Source organism: Podarcis cretensis (genome assembly GCF_951804945.1).
Source record: "Podarcis cretensis genome assembly, chromosome: 12".
Taxonomy (NCBI): Eukaryota; Metazoa; Chordata; class Lepidosauria; order Squamata; family Lacertidae; genus Podarcis; species Podarcis cretensis.
This window is the reverse complement of record NC_137181.1, coordinates 4,820,102-4,844,052: the sequence shown is the minus strand read 5'-3', so window position 1 is coordinate 4,844,052 and position 23,951 is coordinate 4,820,102. Positions and strand designations below refer to the sequence as shown.

General features: G+C 47.4%; 1 protein-coding gene across 9 annotated transcripts in view; it reads left to right on the top strand.

The window, feature by feature from the left end:
* NBEAL2 (neurobeachin like 2) overlaps nucleotides 1-23,951 on the top strand; it is a 213,124-nt gene that overhangs the window by 95,310 nt on the left and 93,863 nt on the right. For 4 of the 9 annotated variants that reach the window (XM_079996291.1, XM_079996289.1, XM_079996292.1 and 1 more), the window contains exons 7-10: nucleotides 3,484-3,569; nucleotides 5,497-5,803; nucleotides 10,036-10,142; nucleotides 18,165-18,233. In XM_079996291.1, coding sequence (XP_079852417.1) covers nucleotides 3,484-3,569; nucleotides 5,497-5,803; nucleotides 10,036-10,142; nucleotides 18,165-18,233 — 569 coding nt within the window. Of the gene's footprint in view, nucleotides 1-3,483; nucleotides 3,570-5,496; nucleotides 5,804-7,835; nucleotides 7,942-10,035; nucleotides 10,143-18,164; nucleotides 18,234-23,951 lie in introns of those variants that run through there. The other 5 variants (XM_079996293.1, XM_079996295.1, XM_079996294.1 and 2 more) reach the window with 5 other exon arrangements.

The window sequence follows — 23,951 nt, the reverse complement described above, 5'->3', positions numbered from 1 at the left end:
ATCAAAGTTGCTGGTTCATACGAGGGACAAAATTCACAATATTCACTGTTCACAAGAGTGTGATGGAGGCTGCGTGTTGTTTGGACAGGAAGCAAATCTTAAGGTGAATTGAGCTTCATGTTCACCTGTGTATAGTCATACCTCGGGTTACAGCTGCTTCAAGTTGCGTTTTTTGGGTTACGGACCACCAAAACCTGGAAGTACTGTAACATGCATGTGCAGAAGCGCCAAATTGCAACCCGTGCGTGCGCAGATGCGGGTTGTGAACTCTGCAGCCCAAGCTGTAATGCCACAAAATAAAATTTAGTGTGTGTCAATGTTCAGGTCATGACAAAGAGTTTGTAAGGTAGATCAGTGTTCCCTACAACTTTCCTGCAAGGTAGATGCAGTGTGTGTGTGTGTGTGTGTGTGTGTGTGAGAGAGAGAGAGAGAGAGAGAGAGAGAGACAGACAGACAGACAGACAGACAGAGAGCGTCTTGCCCAGGGCCCCCCAAGTTAGCCCAAGGAAGAAGTGAGACTCACATCTCATAAGACTCAAGACCAGGGGTCAGCAAACTTCTTCAGCAGGAGGCCGGTCCACTGTCCTTCAGACATTGTGGGGGGCCGGACTAAATTTTTTTGGGGGAAATAATAATAATAATAATAATAATAATAATAATAATAATACAGTGGTACCTCGGGTTACATACGCTTCAGGTTACAGACTCCGCTAACCCAGAAGTAGTACCTTGGGTTAAGAACTTTGCTTCAGGATGAGAACAGAAATCGTGCAGCGGCAGCGGGAGGCCCCATTAGCTAAAGTGGTGCTTCAGGTTAAGAACAGTTTCAGGTTAAGAACGGACCTCCAGAACGAATTAAGTACTTAACCCGAGGTACCATAATAATAATAATAATAATTTATTTATTTATTTATTTATACCCCAGACACTGGGCGGCTTTCAGCAAAATATTAAAATAGAGTAATGCATCAAACATTAAAAGCCTCCCTAAACAGGGCTGCCTTCAGAAGTCTTCTAAAAGTCAAATAGTTGTTTTTCTCTTTGACATCTGGTGGGAGGGTGTTCCACAAGGCGGGCGCCACCACCAAGAAGGCTCTCCACCTGGTTCCCTGTAACTTGGCTTCTCGCAGTGAGGGAACCGCCAGAAGGCCCTCGGAGCTGGACCTCCCATGTCCCATAAATAACCCAGAGTTGCATTTTAAATAAAAGCACACATTCTACTCATGTAAAAACACGCTGATTCCTGGACCGTCCATGGACCAGATTTAGAAGGCGAATGGGCCGGATCCAACCCCTGGGCCTTAGTTTGCCTATCCCTGCTGAAGACTGCTTCCAGTCTCTCCTCTGTGCCAGCTGCACACTGCAAAATCCACAAATGAAAATCTTGCAGAAAGTTGGGAAGCCAATGCAGATAAACAGCGATGCAATTTTTTTTAAAGACATCTGAAGGTGGCTCTGTTCGGGGACGTTTTTAGTGTTTTAAACACCCCTTTTGCTTAAAAATAAACAGGTTCCGAGTCAACTGCCCCTTCTGCCCTTAAACAACATTCCCAGTCGCCTCTCTCCCAGTAAGCCTGTTTTCCAGAGTGCTGAGGGCAACCCTCTTACACCTGCCAATTTTTTTTTAAGCGTGATTAAAGAGCAATTAATCTGCATTAAGTGACTTTTTTCTACCCTGGGAGACCAGATATCCCTGCCAGTTTGCATGGTCAGCCTTTTCTCCTGCCAAAATATGTATTAGATTCACATGTCAGCTTTAAGGTGGAGGAGCATCTATGCAAACTGAAAGAAAAATAAGTGCATCTATGAGTAACTATTTATTTTTATTTTTTAAAAAAGCAAGGGAGATGTAATCCCCACCCCCACCCTGCAATTCCAGACATTTAAAGTGCCATTATCTCTCCCCTTCCCCGCCGATCTAAATTTAATTTATCTCCTGTGTTGCCTCTGGGCTGTCAAAGGGATCACAGTCAATAAATGCTGGGCTGATCTCCGTGAGAAGGAAGGTCTGTGTCACTGGTTTGTCAAGAGCCTCTTCTTCAAAAAGCATCAAATTAGTTCAGGGGAATGGATTTGCAGAAACCGTTGGCAGATTTCTGATTTTTTTTTATTTTTGTATCTATAAAAAAACTCCCTAGGAGTTTTCAGGGTTTTTCCCCCCTTGCCAGGTGCCTGCAAACTGCAAGGCAATCACATCGAGTGAGCATTAATAATGGCTTTGGCTGCCAGTGGGGGATTTCTCTGAGCTATTTGGGTCGTTTTGGGTGCAGCCGTGTGATTACAGAATTGTAGAGTTGGAAAGGGACCCCGAGGATCATCCAGTCCAAGCCCCTGCAATGCAGAAATCTCTTGCCCAACCCAAGACTCGAACCCACGACCCGGAGATTGAGTCTCATGTTCTCCCGACTGAGCATGACCAACACTTGGTCCAAGGACGTAGCAAGTTGCCTTATACCAGATCAGGCCAGATTGATTCCTGCCTTGCCGGGCGTTGGACTAGACCAGGGGTCAGCAAACTTTTTCAGCAGGGGACTGGTCCACTGTCCACTCAGTCCTTGTGGGGGGCCAGACTATATTTTGGGGGAGAAAATGAATGAATTCCTATGCCCCACAAATAACCCAGAGATGCATTTTAAATAAAAGCACACATTCTACTCATGTAAAAACACCAAGCAGGCCCCACACATTTTAATTTTAAGATGTATTTTAATTAATTGTTATGTTCTTTGTATACTGTGTTAGTTTTATGATGTTAGCCGCCCTGAGCCCGGCTCCGGACGGGGATTGCAGGGTACAAATCAATATTTATTTATTTAACATTTCAGCACAGGTTGCTGTTGTTGTTGTTTAGTGGTTTAGTCGTGTCCGACTCTTCGTGACCCCCATGGACCAGAGCACACCAGGAACTCCTGTCTTCCACTGCCTCCCGCTGTTTGGTCAAACTCATGCTGGTAGCTTCGAGAACACTGTCCCACATCTTGTCCTCTGTCGTTCCCTTCTCCTTGTGCCCTCCATCTTTCCCAACATCAGGGTCTTTTCCAGGGAGTCTTCTCTTCTCATGAGGGGGCCAAAGTCTTGGAGCCTCAGCTTCAGGATCCGTCCTTCCAGTTAACACTCAGGGCTGATTTCCTTCAGAATGGAGAGGTTTGATCTTCTTGCAGTCCATGGGACTCTCAAGAGTCTCCTCCAGCACCAGAATTCAAAAGCATCAATTCTTCGGCGATCAGCCTTCTTTATGGTCCAGCTCTCACTTCCATACATCACAACTGGGAAAACCATAGCTTTAACTATGCTTCAGCACAGTATAGCATTAAAATAACTTTTCTTTTTATTTGCAGAATATGGATGGTTATCTTTCCAAAATGAGAGCAAGCACTTGTGTTCTGTGTTACAAACCGAGCACTGCTGGGAGGTGTTCCTTTTTGTTTTCCGATGTATTTCTTTCCCATCCAAAACGCCTTTCTCTCTTGCCTCCTTCGCTAGAGTGCTTCCAAGAGGGCGAGCAGCTTCCTGAAGTCCTTCAGGTGCGGCTGATCCATCTCTTCGGCGCCATCGTCTCCGGAGCCAAGGCAAGCTTTCCTCTCTGTGAAATTTCAGGCTCTGCCCAGGAAGTAGAGACCCTCAGCTGGTGGTGAAGTTATGCTATAATAATAATAATAATAATAATAATAATAATAATAATAATAATAATAAATTTATTATTTATACCCCGCCCATCTGGCTGGGCTTCCCCAGCCACTCGGGGCAGCTTCCAAAAAAATATTAAAATACTGTAATACATCAAACATTAAAAGCTTCCCTAAACAGGGCTGCCTTCAGATGTCTTCTAAAAGTCTGGTAGTTGTTTTTCTCTTTGACATCTGGTGGGAGGGCGTTCCACACGGCGGGTGCCACCACCGAGAAGGCCCTCTGCCTGGTTCCCTGTAACTTGGCTTCTCGCAATAAGGGAACAGCCAGAAGACCCTCGGAGCTGGACCTCAGTGTCCGGGTAGAATGATGGGGGTGGAGATGCTCCTTCAGGTCTACTGGACCGAGGCTGTTTAGGGCTTGAAAAGTCAGCACCAACACTTTGAATTGTGCTCGGAAACGTACTGGTTACCAGACGTCCCTGGTTCCCGGGGACAGTCCCCGGATTTGCAAATCTGTCCCTGGACAAATTCCTTCCCCGGAATGTCCCCAGATTTGCAAATCTGTCCCGGGAAACATGGCAGCCTCTTCAGAGCAGCAGGATGAAGGCTTGCCCTGCCCAGAAGAGGCTGCGCATGGCTAAGGCAGAAGCCACGACAGCAAGCGGCTATCCCAGAAGCCAGATCCCTCTTGCTGTTCTGGCTTCTGGGATTCAGAATATTTTTTTTCTTGTTTTCTTTCTGTCCTGGCTTATGGGATAGCCGCGCACAGCCTCTCCCGGGCAGCGGGATGAAGAAGAAGAAGAGTTTGGATTTGATATCCCGCTTTATTACTACCCGAAGGAGTCTCAAATCGGCTAACATTCCCCTTTCCCTTCCTCCCCCACAACAAACACTCTGTGAGGTGAGTGGGGCTGAGAGACTTCAGAGAAGTGTGACTAGCCCAAGGTCACCCAGCAGCTGCATGTGGAGGAGCGGAGACGCGGACTTGCCGATCAGAAGGTTGGCGGTTCGAATCCCCGCGACGGGGTGAGCTCCCATTGCTCGGTCCCTGCTCCTGCCAACCTAGCAGTTCAAAAGCACATCAAAGTGCAAGTAGATAAATAGGCACCACTGCGGCAGGAAGGTAAACGGCATTTCTGTGCGCTGCTCTGGTTCGTCAGAAGCGGTTTAGTCATGCTGGTCACATGACTTGGAAGCTGTACACTTGCTCCCTTGGCCTATAAAGCGAGATGAGCGCCGCAACCCCAGAGTCGGGCACGACTGGACCTAACGGTCAGGAGTCCCTTTACCTTTACCTTTTGCTTATAAAACTGAATCACTGGAATGACATGTGTCTAAAAAGTGTGTCAGCAACATGGAAACATGAGTACCTATCCAAGATGGCGGCGCGTGCAGACGCTGCAGCTGAAAGCTCTCTGGAGGGGAGTCAGGGTTTGTTAGGTCAGAGTTTTTAGGGGTTTTTGCATGTCTTATGTAGATTTTTCAGTTTCATTGTTCTGTATGGGACAATGACAATAAAGATACAGTGGTACCTCAGTTTAAGTACTTAATTCGTTCCGGAGGTCTGTTCTTAACCTGAAACTGTTCTTAACCTGAAGCACCACTTTAGCTAATGGGGCCTCCTGCTGCTGCCGCAGCGCCGGAGCACAATTTCTGTTCTCATCCTGAAGCAAAGTTCTTAACCTGAAGCACTATTTCTGGGTTAGCAGAGTCTGTAACCTGAAGCGTATGTAACCTGAGGTACCACTGTATCATATCTTATCATAAAAGTTTAGAATGCTCTGCTTTGGCACAGTGCAAAATACTTCAGTGCAGCCTTTCTCAAGCCCAGGCTCTGAAAGTTGATCTTGCTTTCTGTTCTCAACAGCAAAACGCTCTCCTGGTGGTCACCCCGTCCTCGGTCGAGGCCCTCATGCTGGTGCTTCGGAGGTGGTGTTCCCCGGTCAGCGGGCCCCCCAGAGACTCCAAACTGCTGCAGTTGACCCTGAAGGGCTTGGTCGGCATGGTCCACGTTCTCCACGCCAGCAGCCCCGACCAGCGCCAAGTCGAGATCCGAGCCATCTTAGACAGCTACTTCAAGGTCTTGAACTCGGACCAGCCCATGGCGTCGCTGGAAGGCTCTCCCGGCCCTCACTGGGAGGAGAGACTCATCGCACTCAGGGTGAACATGTTGGGTAGGTGCTGGATTCTCTTAAATCAGGCTGCATTTAAAACTTGCCATTGAGGTTTCAATATTGTTGTTTAGTCGTGTCTACCTCTTCGTGACCCCCTGGACCAGAGCACGCCAGGCACTCCTGTCTTCCACTGCCTCCCGCAGTTTGGTCAGGCTCATGTACGTAGCTTCGAGAACACTGTCCCACCATCTCGTCCTCTGTCGTCCCCTTCTCCTTGTGCCCTACATCAGGGTCTTTTCCAGGGAGTCTTCTCTTCTCATGAGGTGGCCAAAGTATTGGAGCCTCAGCTTCAGGATCTGTCCTTCCAGTGAGCACTCAGGGCTCATTTCCTTCATAATGGAGAGGTTTGATCTTCTTGCAGTCCATGGGACTCTCAAGAGTCTCCTCCAGCACCAGAATTCAAAAGCATTGATTCTTCGGCAACCAGCCTTCTTTATGGTCCAGCTCTCACTTCCATACATCACTACAGGGAAAACCATAGCTTGTACTATACGGACCTTTGTTGGCAAGGTGATGTCTCTGCTTTTTAAGATGCTGTCTAGGTTTCATACCTTTCTTTAACATCGGCAGCCAGGAGTGCCTCAGCCCAGTTTTTGAGTTTGCTTGAAACTTCAAACCTCAATTACTTATTACTTCTGCTTGGTTCTCTTAAATAGGGCTATGTTTAAAACTTTTTTGAGTTTCTGCCCTGTTTTTTGAGTCTGCTTGACCCTTTAAAACCTCAGCTTCTTATCACTACTGCTTGATTCTCTTAAATAGAGCTATGTTTAAAACTTGTTATTGAGGTTTTCATACCTTCTTCGTAAACTCGAGGAAGCGTTTTCAGCCAGCATCTCGTTAAGTCTTTGTTTAATTCTAAACAAAAGTTGTTGTTGTTATTATTATTATTATTATTATTATTATTATTAAATGGATCCCCCAAATGCATGTTTGGGTAAAAAAAAAAATGGGTCCCATGTCTCAAAACAGAATTCAGGCAGAATGAACCCATGTTGCACAAATATCTTTTTTTAAAAAAACACTCAGTGTTAAAGTTGCTGGCATGTACTATATGGGCACACCAAAAACGTAACCTGTAGAATTTATAGTAAAGGTAAAGGAACCCCTGACCATTAGGTCCAGTCGTGACCGACTCTGGGGCTGCGGCGCTCATCTCGCTTTACTGGCCAAGGGAGCCAGCGTACAGCTTCCAGGTCATGTGGCCAGCAGGACTAAGCCGCTTCTAGTGAACCAGAGCAGCACATGGAAACGCCGTTTACCTTCCCGCTGGAGTGGTACCTATTTATCTACTTGCACTTTGACATGGTTTCAAACTGCTAGGTTGGCAGGAGCAGGGACTGAGGAACGGGAGCTCACCCCGTCGCGGGGATTCGAACCGCCGACCTTCTGATCCGTAAGTCCTAGGCTCTGTGGTTTAGACCACAGCGCCACTGCAAAACCAGCCTGGTCCCAAGTGAATTTTTCTATTGCTGTTGTTTGTAGTCTGCCCTTCTGACTGGGTTGCCACACTGAGCAGCTGATTTGAAGGGGGTGGGCAATGTCCCGAGTTGGATCCTGGCCCTTATTAATAATATTTATAACCTGCCCATCTAGCTGGGTTTCCCCAGCCACTCTGGGTGGCTCCGAACAGAAAACACAATAAAACATCAAACATGAAAAGCTTCCCTTCAGATGTCTTCTAAAAGTCTGGTAGTTGTTTATCTCTTTGACATCTGGTGGGAGGGCGTTCCAGAGGGTGGATGCCACCACCGAGAAGGCCCTCTGCCTGGTTCCCTGTAACCTCACTTCTCGCAGGGAGGGAGCCGCCAGAAGGCCCTCAGCGCTGGACCTCAGTATCCGGGCAGAACGATGGGGGTGGAGATGCTCCTTCAGGTATACTGGGTTGAGGCCGTTCAGGGCTTGATAGGTCAGCACCAACACTCTGAATTGTGCTCGGAAACGAATTGCTCTTTCCCCAGTGGTGTGGTGAGTCAAGGGGAAATCCCACTGTGGAGAGCTTTAAATTCCAAGTACCCTGCTCTTCTAGAACTAAGTTGGAAGGGCTGCCATGGAAACAGGTTGTACGTTGCTAGGGTGGTGGCGTTGCGGAACGAAGCTCCTTGCTCCCATCTTCCAAAAAGGTATCAGTCCATTAGAAGGTAGAATCCCATTCGAAAAGGCTGAGGTTGGTGGTCTCTAGTTTTGAAGGCCCCCTTGACCATCTGCCTTTCTGCCAACGTCCGTCATCTGAGACTGATGCATCGCAAGGACTGTAGAGTTGCAAGAATAAGCAAGCTCCCTTCTGGAGCCTTAGCTTTCGACATCTGTGAATTGGGCTTGATCGGTGCGGGAAAGCAAATAGCTCCTGGCTATTTCTCAGAGCCTTGCAGTTGTTCAAACTGGCATGCCTTTGGGCAGTGCCAGATTTACATATAAGCTAAACAAGCTATGGGATGCGGGTGGCACTGTGGGTTAAACCACAGAGCCTAGGACTTGCCGATCAGAAGGTCGGCGGTTCAAATCCCCGCAACGGGGTGAGCTCCCTTTGCTCGGTCCCTGCTCCTGCCAACCTAGCAGTTCGAAAGCACGTCAAAGTGCAAGTAGATAAATAGGTACCGCTCCGGCGGGGAGGTAAACGGTGTTTCCGTGCGCTGCTCTGGTTCGCCAGAAGCGGCTTAGTCATGCTGGCCACATGACCCGGAAGCTGTACACCGGCTCCCTCGGCCAGTAAGTGAGATGAGCGCCGCAACCCCAGAGTCGTCCGTGACTGAACCAATGATCAGGGGTCCCTTTACCTTTTTAAACCCATCAACCAGGTGGCACTGTGGTCTAAACTACAGAGCGTAGGGCTTGCCGATCAGAAGGTCAGCAGTTCAAATCCCCATGACGGGATGAGCTCCCATTGTTCGGTCCCTGCTCCTGCCAACCTAGCAGTCCGAAAGCACGTCAAAGTGCAAGTAGATAAATAGGTACCACTCCGGCGGGAAGGTAAATGGCGTTTCTGTGCGCTGCTCTGGTTCGCCAGAAGCGGCTTAGTCATGCTGGCCACATGACCTGGAAGCTGTACGCCGGCTTCCTCGGCCAATAAAGTGAATGAGCGCTGCAACCCCAGAGTCGGCCACGACTGGACCTAATGGTCAGGGGTCCCTTTACCTTTATTCCATCTACTATCACTTTCTTCCTGTTGCTCAAGTTTCAAACCCTCCCTGCGATTTCATTTGGTTATAATATTTTTTTTCAAATGAAAAAAGTCTTCCTCTCTTCCATAAATTGTCCGACATATTGATCTCTTCCTTTGACCATCCCTTTTGGTCCCAAGCCTTGTGTAAACAGAAGTGGAGGGTACAGACTCCTGGAAGGAGAGTTGGAGGAGTGGAAATCTGCAGGAACTGAGTGCAGGGACAAAGCATCGCAGGAGCAGGAAAGCCTTTCTGCTGCAATCACTGTTCTCGTACTGCGCTCTGTTTAGCAAAAGTGCTGGGGTACCTGAATTTCAGCCCACCCCCATCAATCTAAAGCTTTATGCTTTGTGTCTGAGCATTTTTCTGAGCATCCTCTGGCTGGTTGTGTGCTGATGGTTTGTTGTTGTTTAGTCGTTTAGTCGTGTCTGCCTCTTCGTGACCCCCTGGAACAGAGCACGCCAGGCACTCCTGTCTTCCACTGCCTCCCGCAGTTTGGTCAAACTCATGCTGGTAGCTTCGAGAACACTGTCCAACCATCTCGTCCTCTGTCGTCCCCTTCTCCTTGTGCCCTCCATCTTTCCCAACATCAGGGTCTTTTCCAGGGAGTCTTCTCTTCTCCTGAGGTGGCCAAAGTCTTGGAGCCTCAGCTTCAGGATCTGTCCTTCCAGTGAGCACTCAGGGCTGATTTCCTTCAGAATGGAGAGGTTTGATCTTCTTGCAGTCCATGGGACTCTCAAGAGTCTCCTCCAGCACCAGAATTCAAAAGCATCCATTCTTCGGTGATCAGCCTTCTTTATGGATGGTTTGGTGAGATCCTTTGTCAGTGTGGTGTAGTGGTTAAGAGCGGTAGTCTTGTAATCTGGTGAACCGGGTTCGCGTCTCCGCTTTGCTGGGTGACCTTGGGCCAGTCACACTTCTTTGGTGTCTCTCAGCCCCACTCACCTCACAGAGTGTTTGTTGTGGGGCAGGAAGGGAAAGGAGAATGTTAGCTGCTTTGAGACTCTTTAAAGGGAGTGAAAGGCGGGATATCAAATCCAAACTCTTCCTCTTCTTCTTCTACCTCCGCTGCAGATGCCATTCCGGAAATGTTAAACTGCGATGACCGTCCCGTCCTGCAGGCCATCTTTCTGAGCAACAACTGCTTCGAGCACATCATACGCCTGATCCAGAACAGTAAGGTACAGTAATAATACAGTACCATCCTTGGGAGTTTGGCTTTGCATTCACTTGAGTCCTACCAAATGGCTTAAATTTTTTTTTTTTTAAATCCTGCATTTGGAAAGGAGTCTGGCTAATGCCGCCGCCCACGGCAATGCTAGTTTTACAAGAGATGCTCAAATCGCTCTTTGAATATCCCCTAGTCGTGGTGCAGTTAAGGCACACCCACACCCGCTTGAAAATAATGGCATTTTGTGTGCCTTTTTTGTTCCCTTTGCTACCCTGAGCTCTTGGGAGAAAACACAGAATAAAAGTAGAACAGATAACATCGCAGTTGAGGGTCTCAGATGCCTAAAGCTGAGCTTACGAGCTCAGAACCAGGGGTGTTCTGGTTCACAGCAGCCAGGAAAAGTTAATCTCCGGGGTGCAAAATTGAGCCTTTTTAAGGGACGCGGGTGGCGCTGTGGGTTAAACCACAGAGCCTAGGACTTGCTGATCTGAAGGTCGGTGGTTCGAATCCCTGCGACGGGGTGAGCTCCCGTTGCTCGGTCCCTGCTCCTGCCAACCTAGCAGTTCGAAAGCACGTCAAAGTGCAAGTAGATAAATAGGTACCACTCCGGCAGGAAGGTAAACGGCGTTTCTGTGCGCTGCTCTGGTTCGCCAGAAGCGGCTTAGTCATGCTGGCCACATGACCCGGAAGCTGTACGCTGGCTCCTTTGGCCAATAAAGCGAGATGAGTGCCGCAACCCCAGAGTCGGCCACAACTGGACCTAATGGTCAGGGGTCCCTTTACCTTTACCTTCAGCAGCATGAGCCATTGGTTATGTGGGAGAAGTATTATTTGGCTGAGGCAAGGATGTTGAAACCTGCACGCCGCATCCAGCCTGAGAAACCAGGGCTGGTGACCTTCATCCAAAAAGCGCCTCCCCCTTGATTTTATGTGCTAAGGTTTTTCTTCTCTGGTGTGGAACCAGAGCAAGACTGCTGTGGCTTTGGAGTAGCGCTGTGCCAGAAGAAGAGACCCATCGCAGACCATGCACTGTTTTTCTCCCTCCAAGGAAGAAGAACCTACCCCCTCCTGAGGGAGACCGTTCCACTGTTGAGCGGCTCTTGCCGTCATAAAGTTATTTCTGATGTTTAGTCGGAATCTTTTTTGTTCCTGTCTTTGGGCTTATCCACACTATGTCTCGTCCCTCTGCATTCTCCAGACCTTTCCCTATTATTATTATTATTATTATTACTATTATTACTGCTATTATTACTGCTATTATTATTATTATTATTATTATTATTATACCACCCTTCATCCAAAGTTCACAGGGCGGTTCACAACGTATGTAAACAAAAGATACATAATTAAACCAAAGCAAAACAGACCAGCAATGGCCCTTCCCACAATGGTACAATTATTACATTTAAAACAGTAATGAATATGAGGGGTAAGGGAGGCAAACTACTAGTTGCCAGGTTGCGAAAAAAAGATAAAAACAAGGCGTACAATGAAAACCCTGTGAAAAATCGTTTTTTACTCAGATTGCCATTTGTTCCAATCTGTCTTTAAAGAGCGAGTTTTCCCTGGGAAAGGATGATGGGGCAAGGGAGGAGCCGCTTGGACCCGTGTTTTTTAGGCACGGCGCAGGCGAAGCTTTTACCTTCTTTGGGGATGAGGAGCCTGTGTTGCTGACCACGAGTCCCAGCCATGGTGGCTGAGACTGATGGAGGACACCTGGAGGGCCAAAAGTGTCTCACCTCCGGCATTTGGGCTTGGAGATTTGCTGGTGAACCTGCAGAAGGAAGCAATGGGGGTGTTTGGAAGAGAGGAAAGGAATGATAGCAGCCTTCCTGCAGAACAAATCGAGATGCTTCGGTGTTTTGTATCTGACCATCCTCTATGGATCATGCAGAAGGCACATATAGAGTCCTTACGTAGGTTCCCTATTGGTAGGAGAAAATAACAGAGGCCAACCAGAGAATATTGGGAAGCAAAGCAGCTACAGTGGTGCCCCGCAAGACGAATGCCTCGCAAGACGAAAAACCAGCTAGACGAAAGGGTTTTCCGTTTTTCGAGGCGCTTTGCAAGACGAATTTCCCTATGGGCTTGCTTCGCAAGACGAAAACGTCTTGCAAGTCTTGCGATTTTTTTCGCCCCCCCCCCTTATTCTAAGCCGCTAATAGCCGCTAAGCCGCTAATAGCGCTAAGCCGCTAAGCCGCTAATAGGGTTGCTTTGCAAGACGAAAAAACCGCTAGACGAAGAGACTCGCGGAACGGATTCTTTTCGTCTTGCGAGGAACCACTGTAGTAAGCCTGATCTTTATTGATCTGTTGCAACAGGGTGCTCCCCTCACATGCAGGAAAGGAGGAGGAACCCAGAACAGTGGCGCACAAGGCCTTATATTGACATTTTAAATTGCCACCCTGTAGATCAAGACCACCCCTCAGATACATCATACCTACATCACAGAAAAGGCGGTCTAAAACAGAAATTTGAAGGTTGTTTTTCTCCTGCCGTTGTTTATCTCCTGTCTGGCAGGTTACTTGATTGGATACCCTGCTTACTTGACTGGATACCCTGGGGAGCCTGGCCAGTCTTTTGTGATGATAAATACTTAGTTCCTGGGCCGAGTCACAGGCTCACACCCTATTCATATCTTAAATGTGCCCTTAAGACAGGATTTGTGAGGAAAGAGACAATGGGGAGGTTTCCCACTTTCACCTTGCTGAGAAAACATTTGCTCAGTTTAGGAATCAAAATGGTTCCAGGTCGGCCTTCCTGTGCTGATCTATGTATGTGCTTGGTTGGTACACTTATGAACATTTAACATATATCTAAGACAAAATTCCTATCACACACACAGTTTCCATAATCTCTTCCAGTCGTGGGATCAGGGCCTTTTCTCGCCGCGTAGGCACAGAATTGGGCGAGAGCAAAATATGAAACGCAGTTCGAATTCCACAAAAAGTATAAACGTGCCATAAAGATACAGATAAAATTACTCAAGCACACTAATGCATGATCTCGTACATCGAGATTCCTAAACACCCGACAGATGTGACAAAACAGTGAGTAGATTTATACTGCTCCCTGTTCCTTGTCGCATTGTTTTGCTGCTTTGGCGTCGTTCTGGACTGTCCGAGAACATACATTGTTGTGTCTGAGTGATTTTTACCCCTTTTTTTATTGTGCCTTTATACTTCTTCGCGTGGTCGGAGTAGCAGTTTATTCTTGCGGGTTTTTGCAGCCGTTCACGTACCGCATTTTTTGCTCTATAGGACGCACTTTTTCCCCTCCAAAAATTAAGGGGAAATGTGTGTGTGTCCTATGGAGCGAATGCAGGCTCCTTGGCTTCAGCGATAGCAACGCGAAGTCTCCGAAGCGCAGAGGGAGCGCTCCCTCCGCACTCCGGAGGCTATGCGTTGCTTTCGCTGAAGCCTGGAGAGCGAGAGGGGTCGGTGCACACCAACCCCTCTCGATCTCCAGGCTTCAGGGATAGCCGCCTGAAGCCTTCGGAGCACAGCGGGAACTCGCGCTGTGCTCCAAAGGCTTTGGGTTCCTTTTGCTAAAGCCGGGAGAGCTTCAGTTTCGTTTCTCCTGCCACTTCGCTGAAGGGGCGCTGAGCAGAGAGGGGGATAATTTTTTTTTCTTGTTCTCCCCCTCTAAAACAAGGTGCGTCCTATGGTCGGGTGTGTTTCTATAGAGCGAAAAATGCGGTACATCTTTTTGCTGCTGTCCAGTTCTTTGTCTTAGGCCAAAGGTGGAGGTTCAGAATTTCATATCCCTTTTGGGCTTTGCTGATGTAGCGGGAGTACCTGCAAACACCAGAGAGAGAGAGAGAGAGAGAGAGAGAGAGAGAGAGAGAGAGAGAGAGATGGTAGACACGTTCATCCCCACAAAACTTACATCCTGCAAAAGGCTGAACCAGCTTGTTCTGCCTTCCTTCCTGCCCCGCTGAGCTGACCTCCTAGAGGTGCTAAGCTCCCATTTTAGCTGTAATTGCTTTGAAGCTGTTTGCCACAATCCTCCTTAGGAATCTTAACCAGGCTTTTCTCCGCTTCTACCCTGTGATTTAAGCATCAGTGTAATACCTGCACCATGGGGCGTCTCTTTATAGTCCGTGCTTACTGTTTTCAGCAGCTGATGGGCGTTTTTATTCATTGGACACGTACAGCCAAGCTCACGTTCAAAGATTCTGGGGCTTTATTTGTGTGCGTGCACGCATGCACATGTTGGGACAAGCACCACGGAATAACAACAACAGCAACAATAACAATTTTATTATTTGTATGTTGCCCACCTGACTGGGTTGTCCCAGCCACACTCCCAATAAAAATATTAAAAACGCCAAAAAAAACAACCTTTACAAACTTCCCTGAGCAGGGCTGCCTCCAGATGTCTTCTCAAGGTTTTGTAGCTCTTTATTTCCTTGACATCTGGTGGGAGGGAGTTCCACAGGGTGGGTGCCACTGCCAAGAAAGCCCTCTGCCTGGTTCCCTGTAACATCACTTTTCACGGGGAGGAAACTGCCAGAAGGCTCTCAGAGGTGGACCTCAGTGTCCAGGCTGGACGATGGGGGTTAAAGGCTCTCCTTTGGGTATATGGGGCCGAGACGGCAGCAGTTCTCAACCTGTGGATCCCCAGATGTTGTTGGACTACAACTCCCATCATCCCTGAGCTCTGGCCTTGCTAGCTAGGGGTGATGGGAGTTGTAGTTCAACAACATCTGGGGACCCACAGGTTGAGAAAGGCTGGCTTAGAGCTTTGAGGCTATTATTGTTATTTATTACGGTGGTACCTTGGTTCTCAAACTTAATCTGTTCCAGAAGCCCGTTCCAAAACCAAAGCGTTCCAAAACCAAGGTGCGCTTTTCCATAGAAAGTAATGCAAAATGGATTAATCCGTTCCAGACTTTTAAAAACAACCCCTAAAACAGCAATTTAACATGAATTTCACTAGCTGACAAGACCATGGATCCATAAAATGAAAGCAATAAGCAATGTGCTGCAGTCACACAATCAATCAATCAATCAATCAATCAGTAGCTGAACTGGGCTCCATACAGTCACAGTCACCAAAACAACAAAAAAGAGCCTCAAAAATGCAATATATATATATATATATTTAATGCAAATTTATTGAAAAATTTTTAAATACAAATGCGTAAATATTAAACAACATTATTTGTATCATAACATAATTTTGTCGCTGCTTTAGACTCCCTCACATCTCCCGCTCCCACTTACATCATTACAAAAAAGAAATTTTTCAGGCAAATTACCCACTTGTTTATAATCTTATCTCCATTCATTTAAATAAAATCTAGCAATTCTCTAAAAAGTTTATATTTTCCTTAATCTCACTTATCGTCAAAATCCGATCTAATTCAATGGTAGGCAATTATTTGTGATCTAGCATCCTTCTTAGCATTCAACCAAATTACAATATTTTTGTAAATAAATCTTGAATTTCCTCCAGTCCTCCTCGACCCTCTCTTCTCCCAGGTCACGGATTCTACCAGTCATCTCGGCCAGTTGCATATAGTCCATCAGCTGCATCTGCCACTCTTCCAGTGTGGGTAGATCTTGAGTTTTCCAATTCTTAGCGATAAGTATCCTTGCTGCCGTTGTTGCATACATAAAAAATGTTCGGTCCTTCTTTAACACCTTCTGGTCGACAATGCCCAAAAGGAAGGCCTCTGGTTTCTTAGTAAAGGTATACTTAAATACCTTCTTCAACTCATTATATATCATTTCCCAAAAGGCCTTCACTTTAGGGCAAGTCCACCAGAGATGAAGGAATGTTCCTTCATGTTCTTTACATTTCCAACATTTATTATCAGACAAATGGTATATTTTGGCAAGTTTAACTGGGGTCATGTACCATCTGTATATCATTTTCATTACATTTTCCTTCAAAGCATTACATGCAGTGAAGTTCAGCCCAGTGGTCCACAACCTTTCCCAGTCCTCAAACATAATATTATGCCCAATATCCTGAGCCCACTTTATCATTACCGATTTAACCATTTCGTCTTGTGTATTCCATTTTAACAGCAAGTTATACATTCTTGATAATACCTTAGTCTTTGGTTCTAACAATTCTGTTTTAACAATGCTTTTGGATGGCATGCATATTTATGGTATGACAAGGTTAAGATCAATAAGGTCTTTAAGAACCATATTGTCAGAAAAGCAGTATTTAATGTCTGGACAAAATACAAAGACTTATTGGAAAATAAAACTCCAAGGTGGCTTTCACCTCTGGAAGCCAAGGCCCGAAAAAGACCCAATATGGAGGCCAAATGGCCAAAATAATGGGAAATATTAGAAAAAGATGGAGATAATTGGAAATTGCAGAGTTTGGAGAAAATGAAGGATAAAGTGCGAGACTGGTTACATTACGCTCAGATTAAAGAAGTCTTTAAGAATGATAAAAAGGTAGGGTTCCAGGTGGAGAAATCGAAGTTGGAAACAAAAATGCAAAATAAACAGCAAACATATTTGCTCAACGTAACACTCAAAACAGAAGCGTGGCGCTCCAATCGGAAGCGTAACACTCAAAACGGAGCATGTTCAGCTTCCGGAAAAAGTTCGCAAACCGGAATACTTACTTCCGGGTTTGCAGTGTTTGGGTTCCAAGTTGTTTGAGTATCAAGGCGTTTGAGAACCAATACAGTGATACCTCGGGTTACATACACTTCAGGTTACAGACTCCGCTAACCCAGAAATAGTACCTCGAGTTAAGAACTTTGCTTCAGGATGAGAACAGAAATCGTGCTCCAGCGGCACGGCAGCAGCAGGAGGCCCCATTAAGCTAAAGTGGTGCTTCACGTTAAGAACAGTTTCAGGTTAAGAACGGACCTCCGGAACAAATTAAGTACTTAACCCGAGGTCCCACTGTATTAAGATGCACATATGGGGACTGGAAATGTCATATGCCCAGGCTCTTGGATTTCTCACATTTTGCAAACCACGAACCCTGCCCTTCTAAGCCCAGCCTTGTAGCCCTTTGGCTTAGAAATGCAGCTGAGCTTCTCAGGAGGTGGGTTTCGGTGCTCAGTATGCTGCCATTCTTACGCATCTGCAGATTCATAGCATGCATCTGGTCTAACTTTGGCCGTTTCTCACATTGGTGGAACGCGGACTTGTCGTATAGCATAGGGGCGAATGCTGAGATGGGCGTTCAGATGCCCTCAGACACCTCAGCCTCGACCAGCCTGTGCATTTGACCTGCCAAGAGCTTTCTACATTTGGCAATGGTGCAAGATATACCATATTTTTTGCTCTATAAGGCTCACTTTTTTCCCTTCTAAAAAGTAAGGGGAAATGTGTGTGCGTCTTATGGAGTGAATGCAGGCTGCGCAGCTATCCCAGAAGCCAGAACAGTAAGAGGGATTGCTGCTTTCGCTGCGCAGCGATCCCTCTTGCTGTTCTGGCTTCTGAGATTCAGAATATTTTTTCCTTGTTTTCCTCCTCTAAAACCTAGGTGCGTCTTGTGGTCTGGTGCGTCTTATAGAGCGAAAAATATGGTACTTACTTCGTTCCGGAGGTCTATTTAAGTGCCTGGCTAGAGGCAGTTAAAGCTGCATTTTTATCTGCCACACCAAGGCAGGGAGAGGGAGGAGGTTCAAGGGCACCTGGAGCTAAATTATATACCGTATTTTTTGCTCTCTAAGACTCACTTTTTCCCTCCTAAAAAGTAAGGGGAAATGTGTGTGCGTCTTATGGAGCGAATGCAGGCTGCGCAGCTATCCCAGAAGCCAGAACAGCAAGAGGGATTGCTGCTTTCACTGTGCAGCAATCCCTCTTGCTGTTCTGGCTTCTGAGATTCAGAATATTTTTTTTCTTGTTTTCCTCCTCCAAAAACTAGGTGCGTCTTGTGGTCTGGGGCGTCTTATAGAGCAAAAAATACGGTAATAAAGTGCTGGCCCTCAACGCGGCTGTGGCTAGCCCTGGCCTAGCCTGCGCCTGTCCTCCTCCTTCCTCCCTTGTTTCCCTCTCCCTTCTCTGTTGAATGACATTGGTTTTCTGACCCCGTTTCCGACAGCTCTACCTGAGTGGGGAGTGCAAAGCGTCCGGGGACGATTCCGCCGTGACCGAGACGGAAACCTGCCAGGTATTGCCTGCAGCTTGTGTGTGAGATGATGGGCTTTGCACGTGGGTTTGCATGCACTCTCCTTTTTCCTTCACGGCGCACGGAGGGATTTCCCGGGATTGGAAAGGAGGGAATTTAAATAATACGGAAGAGGTAAGAATAATAAAGGTAAAGGGACCCCTGACCATTAGGTCCAGTCGTGGCCGACTCTGGGGTTGCGGCGCTCATCTCACTTTATTGGCCAAGGGAGCCGGCGTACAGCTTCCGGGTCATGTGGCCAGCAGGACTAAGCCACTTCTAAGCCGCGAACCAGAGCAGCGCATGGAAATGCCATTTACCTTCCCGCCGGAGTGGTACCTATTTATCTACTTGCACTTTTGTGCTTTCGAACTGCTAGGTTGGCAGGAGCAGGGACTGAGCAATGAAAGCTCACCCCGTTGCTGGGATTCGAACTGCCGACCTTCTGATCGGCAAGTCCTAGGCTCTGTGATTTAACCCACAGTGCCACCTGCAAGTTTTTCGTCTTTCGAGGCATTCGTCTTGCGAGGTACCACTGTATAGTGAATCATCAAATATTAAAAGCTTCCCTAAACAGGGCTGCCTTTAGATGTCTTCTAAAAGTCAGATAGTTGTTTATTTCTTTGACATTTGATGGGAGGGTGTTCCACAGGGCGGGTGCCACCACCAAGAGGGCCCTCTGCCTGGTTCCCTGTAACTTCACTTCTCACAGGGAGGGAACCGCCAGAAGGCCCTCGGCGCTGGACCTCAGTGTCCGGCCTGAACGATGGGGGTGGAGACGCTCCTTCAGGTCTACTGGGCCGAGGCCGTTTAGGGCTTGAAAGGCCAGCACCAACACTTTGAATTGTGCTCGGAAATGTACTGGGAGCCAATGCAGGTCTTTCAAGACCGGTGTTATATGGTCTCGGTAGCCGCTCCCAGTCACCAGTCTGGCTGCCACATTCTGGATTATAGTTTCTGTAGAGACTATGCCAGCATGGAAGCTGCCTCTTCTCTTCCCTCTTCAGTCCTCTTCTGGTTCTGGGAGACATTGGTGCAGGAGAGGGTGGGGAAGCACCTGGCCCTTCACTTGCCTGGCCTTTCTCGTCGTCCTCTTCCTCCAGCTCTGAAGCATCTTGTGACTCTGATTCTTGTCTCCTGGCCAGTACAGGTCCCCACAAATCCCTGACCTCCTTTCCTATCTGAAGAAGTGTGCAAACACCTGACAGCTCATACCAATAACAAACTTAGTTGGTCTCTAAGGCACGGGTGGCGCTGTGGGTTAAACCACAGAGCCTAGGGCTTGCCGATCAGAAGGTCGGCGGTTTGAATCTCTGCTACAGGGTGAGCTCCCATTGCTCGGTCCCTGCTCCTGCCAACCTAGCAGTTCGAAAGCACATCAAAGTGCAAGTAGATAAATAGGTACCGCTCCAGCGGGAAGTAGATAAATAGATACCGCTCCAGCGGGAAGGTAAACGGTGCTTCCGTGCGCTGCTCTGGTTCCCCAGAAGTGGTTTAGTCATGCTGGTCACATGACCCGGAAGCTGTACGCCGGCTCCCTTGGCCAGTAAAGCAAGATGAGTGCCGCAACCCCAGAGTTGGCCATGACTGGACCTAATGATCAGGGGTCCCTTTACCTTTACCTTTAAGGTACTACTGGAAAGAATTTTTTTATCTCCTTTCCTGAGTCAGACTCCAGCCTCCTGCCTCCCTTATCTGAGTTCACACTACTCAGCTTCCTGCCAGTCCCTGACATTCATACAGCACCTTGAATTCTATGTGTTCTTTTGCATTCAGTTTGCCATATCAAGGCAAACTCGCTTAGTTTTCCTTTGTGTGGACCGTACCGCGCTGGGCTGTGTCCACATGAGAGGGCCCAGCCACGCAACACTTGCCGCACGAAATTTTCTCACTTTGGGCTCCTTCCTTCTGCCTGCCGCACATTGCTCATTGGCATGGAAACTCTGATACAGTGGTACCTCGGTTTTCGGACATCTCCATTGCCAAACGCTTCGGTTTCTGAACACTGAAAGCCCGGATGTAAATGCTTCCGTTTTCGAACACGCCTCAGAAGTCGGACGGATTCTGCTGGGTGTTATCTGTTGTTTTTCACAATTTTCTTTATTGAATTGGCGGACCGCTCTTTGCGCCTCGGTTTTCGAATGTTTCGGGTGTCAAACGGTCTTCTGGAACAGATTACGTTCAAAAACCGAGGTACCAATGTATTGGGCAGAAGATTTCCCAGTGCTTTGCTTTTCTGTTTCGTAAGTTCCTCAGTGACCGCAAAAGGGCACCAACCGCAAATTCAATATTATGCAAGCTTGACATGTTAAGTTGTGGTTGAATATATCCGACGACACAGCGATTCTTCAAACAGCTATTGTTTATTCACAGGCCAGGACAGAACTGAACTGAAGGGTTCAGCCAGCCTGCTTATATAGAGCTCCAGTACAACGTAACTGTAACAATTTTCTAAAACTATCCAATCACTGAACGTCACTTTCGATCCCCTATTTGCATAACTATCTACAGTATCCCCCTGCTGGCCCAGGGTGAGAACTTCAGTACATAACACACAGTTTTAGCTTTTAGCTTTTGCTTCCTAAATGCAAGGAAAATAAACGTGCTAAATTGGTTCGCTTGAACTCCGGGGCACCAGAATAAATTCCAGGACAAGCTTTCTAAGGCAAAGTCCCCCGGATTTGTGTAGGGAATTTTTCCTGTTCCTGGTTTTCTGGAAAACCTGCCCCGCTCCCTGAGAATGGGGAATTTGCAGTTTCTGTGACCTGTCAAGTGATCTGTAGCAAAACTCCCGCCGTGTCCACCTTTCAATAGCTCACCAGCCAAGCAGTGCTTTTGCATGGGTCACTGGACATCAAAGTGTTTTGCTCTCCAAACCAACTTGACAATTGGAAATATTCTGTGTGGGTTAAGTTTCCTCCCTCTTCTCCTTTCGTGAGTAGATTTATCTTCTCTTCTGTAGTTTGCCATAGTTGTAATTCACACTTGCGTCCAAATAAGACCTAGCAGTGATTCGCATTAACTGGGATTTTTCCCCAAACTGTGATTTAAATAATATGGTTGGTTGGTTTTGCATTGTAAGGTTGATAAGATTCTACAAACAACGATATAAGAGTACACAGACGGAATTATAAAGAGAGAAAATTATCGCTTCCTACAATATAAAGATGCTCATTAAAGAAAGAAAGGGGAAATGAATTAATGAGCTTTTCTTAAATTGAATAGTCAGTGTTTAAATACCTTGCATTATTTCTGCTACATACAGATGCAAAATAGCTGCCAATTAGGTTAATGAGAGCCAATATTGACTACTTGGGTGTAGTACAGTCGTACCAAATGCCTCGGGAGTCTAATGTTTTGGCTCCCGGACGATCAAAAACGGAAGCGATTGTTTCGGTTTTCCAACGTTCTTTGGAACCCGAACGTCCCACGCGGCTTCCGATTGGCTGCAGGAGCCTCTTGCGGCCAATCAGAAGCTGCGTCTTGGTTCCTGAACATTTTGGAAGTCGGACAGACTTCTGGAACGGATTCTGTTCGACTTCCAAGGTACCACTGTACTTTGCTCCTACGGTAGTCAATAAAACCTGATCAGTTTCTGCTGCCTTTAACTTAGTTTTGTCCTCCTTCTTTTGTGCCTGATTTTCCAGAGACAGTCCCAGAATTCTGTATCCTATCCTGGCTTCTGATTTGATCCCAGAATGTCCCTATTTCCTGCTCCAGTGCTGCCGCCGCCAAGCTCAGAGAAGAGGATGAGCCAGCGCTTGTTCTAATTAGCGGCAGCGAAGGAGCATCCCATTTAAAGCCCTTTATGTGGCTTAGGGCCCTCGTATTTACGGGACCGCCTCTCCTGGTCTGCCCCACAGAGGACATTAAGGTCCATGAATAACCATAGCTTAGAGGTCCCGGGCCCTAAGGAAGTCAGACTATCCTCCACCAGGGCCAGGGCCTTCTCAGTGATGGCTCCATCCTGGTGGAATGCTCTGTCCCATGAGACAGAGCTATTCCGCCTGGCTTTCAATTTGAACTTAGCCTAATCTTCTATTCCCCTTCCTTCCCCCCCCCTTCCCCTTTATATGAAGATTACCCGCTCTGAGATCCACCAGCTAATTCTCCCCTGGTCTCCTTGCTGGCCCAAGTAGGACTAATTTAGCCAGCTAGCCATCTAATGTTTATTGGATGGATTTCCCCCCTAAATTGATTTTTGAATTCTGAATTTATTGCTATTCACGTTTTATACTGTATTTTATGCTGTTTTTTGTTGCATCGACTGTTTTAAATTTGTTGTTAGCCGCCCTGAGCCCGGTTTTCTGAACCAGGAAGGGCGGGGTATAAATAAAAATTTATTATTATTATTATTATTATTGCCTCTCCTTGACCTCTCCATGACTACCACTGCCGTCCTCCCTCGGGCAGCTCGTAGCGGCTACTGGAGAGCAGGAGAGGAAGAAAGAAGGAGGAGAGCGGGAACAAAAATGGGGGAAAGTGAGAAATGTCCCTATTTTCATCTGAGGAATGTTGGAGGGCATGGGCCTCCCATAGACATCTGGTTGGCCACTTTGAGAACACAAAGCTGGACCAGATAGGACATTGGCCTGACCCTGTAGCCTCATCTCAGGTTCTTAGGAGGAAACCGTGGCTGCAATTGTGTCCTCGAAATCTTGCTGTGACCCCCAGCGACTTCCTTACGAGCCGTAAGCCGATTTCCCCATCCCCAGAGTGGTTTTGGCCATAGCTGTCAAGCGTCCCTTATTTGGCGGGACAGTCCCTTATCCCAGCGCCGTGTCCTGCTGCTGTCCCTTATTGATGATGTCCCTTAAATTTCCCGGGTTTCAAAGGAAGCAGCTCCTCTACCTCCCTCCCTGCCGGCCAGGGAGGAGGGAGGCTCCAACTGTGTTGCTTGGCTGCGTTGCTCACCCAATAAGGAGTCTGAGAACGTCTGGGGGGTGGAGCTTGCATGCCTTGTGCCGATCAAATCGGCCGCCTTGCCTGGGGACTTGCCTTTGCTCAGCGCTTCCCAGCGGAGAGGTGACGGTGGTTTTCCTTGCTGCATCCCCTTTGCCGGGTTGCTGCGCTGTGGGAACCACCGCTTGAGGCTTCGTTTGGCTGCTGGTTGACTAAAATCCCTTATTTTGGCTGCTGATCCCTTATTTTTGAGGCTGCTGGCCCCATATTTTCAAATCTGTAAGTTGACAGCTATGGTTTTGGCCCAGCTCCGCGGCAGCATCCCTGACTTGCCAGTAGCCATCATCCTCTGTAGCCGTGGAAACGGATAAAGGCTCTTTAGAAGTTGGCATCGTTGGCTCCCAAACCTTTCAGAAAATGTAGCGGTATGTCCCAGAAAAAAAGCCAGTTTGGGAGGGGAAGTCGCAGAGGGTAATCTCTTAAGAAAAGGAAGGTGCCGTCAGCCCCGCAGGTGAGGCAGCCGAAAAGGATTCACAGCTTGGAGTCTCTTAATTATAGGAGCCGCCTTTCCAAACCGAGAAGCCGTTTATATCTTTCCCTGCTGCTTTTTGGGCTAGAATTTGATTCCGCCGGCTGGCCGATTCAAATTAATGTGTGAACTCCCACCTCCATCTCACTGCTTCCTTGGTTTCCGATTTGCAAGGTTTATTTGAAAGGTGTTAGACTGCGTCAGCATCGCCTGCTACCAGAATCCGGTTTCCTTTTATTTTCACTAACAGATGCGTGTTATGCACCCTTCCCAAAAATATATACTGTATT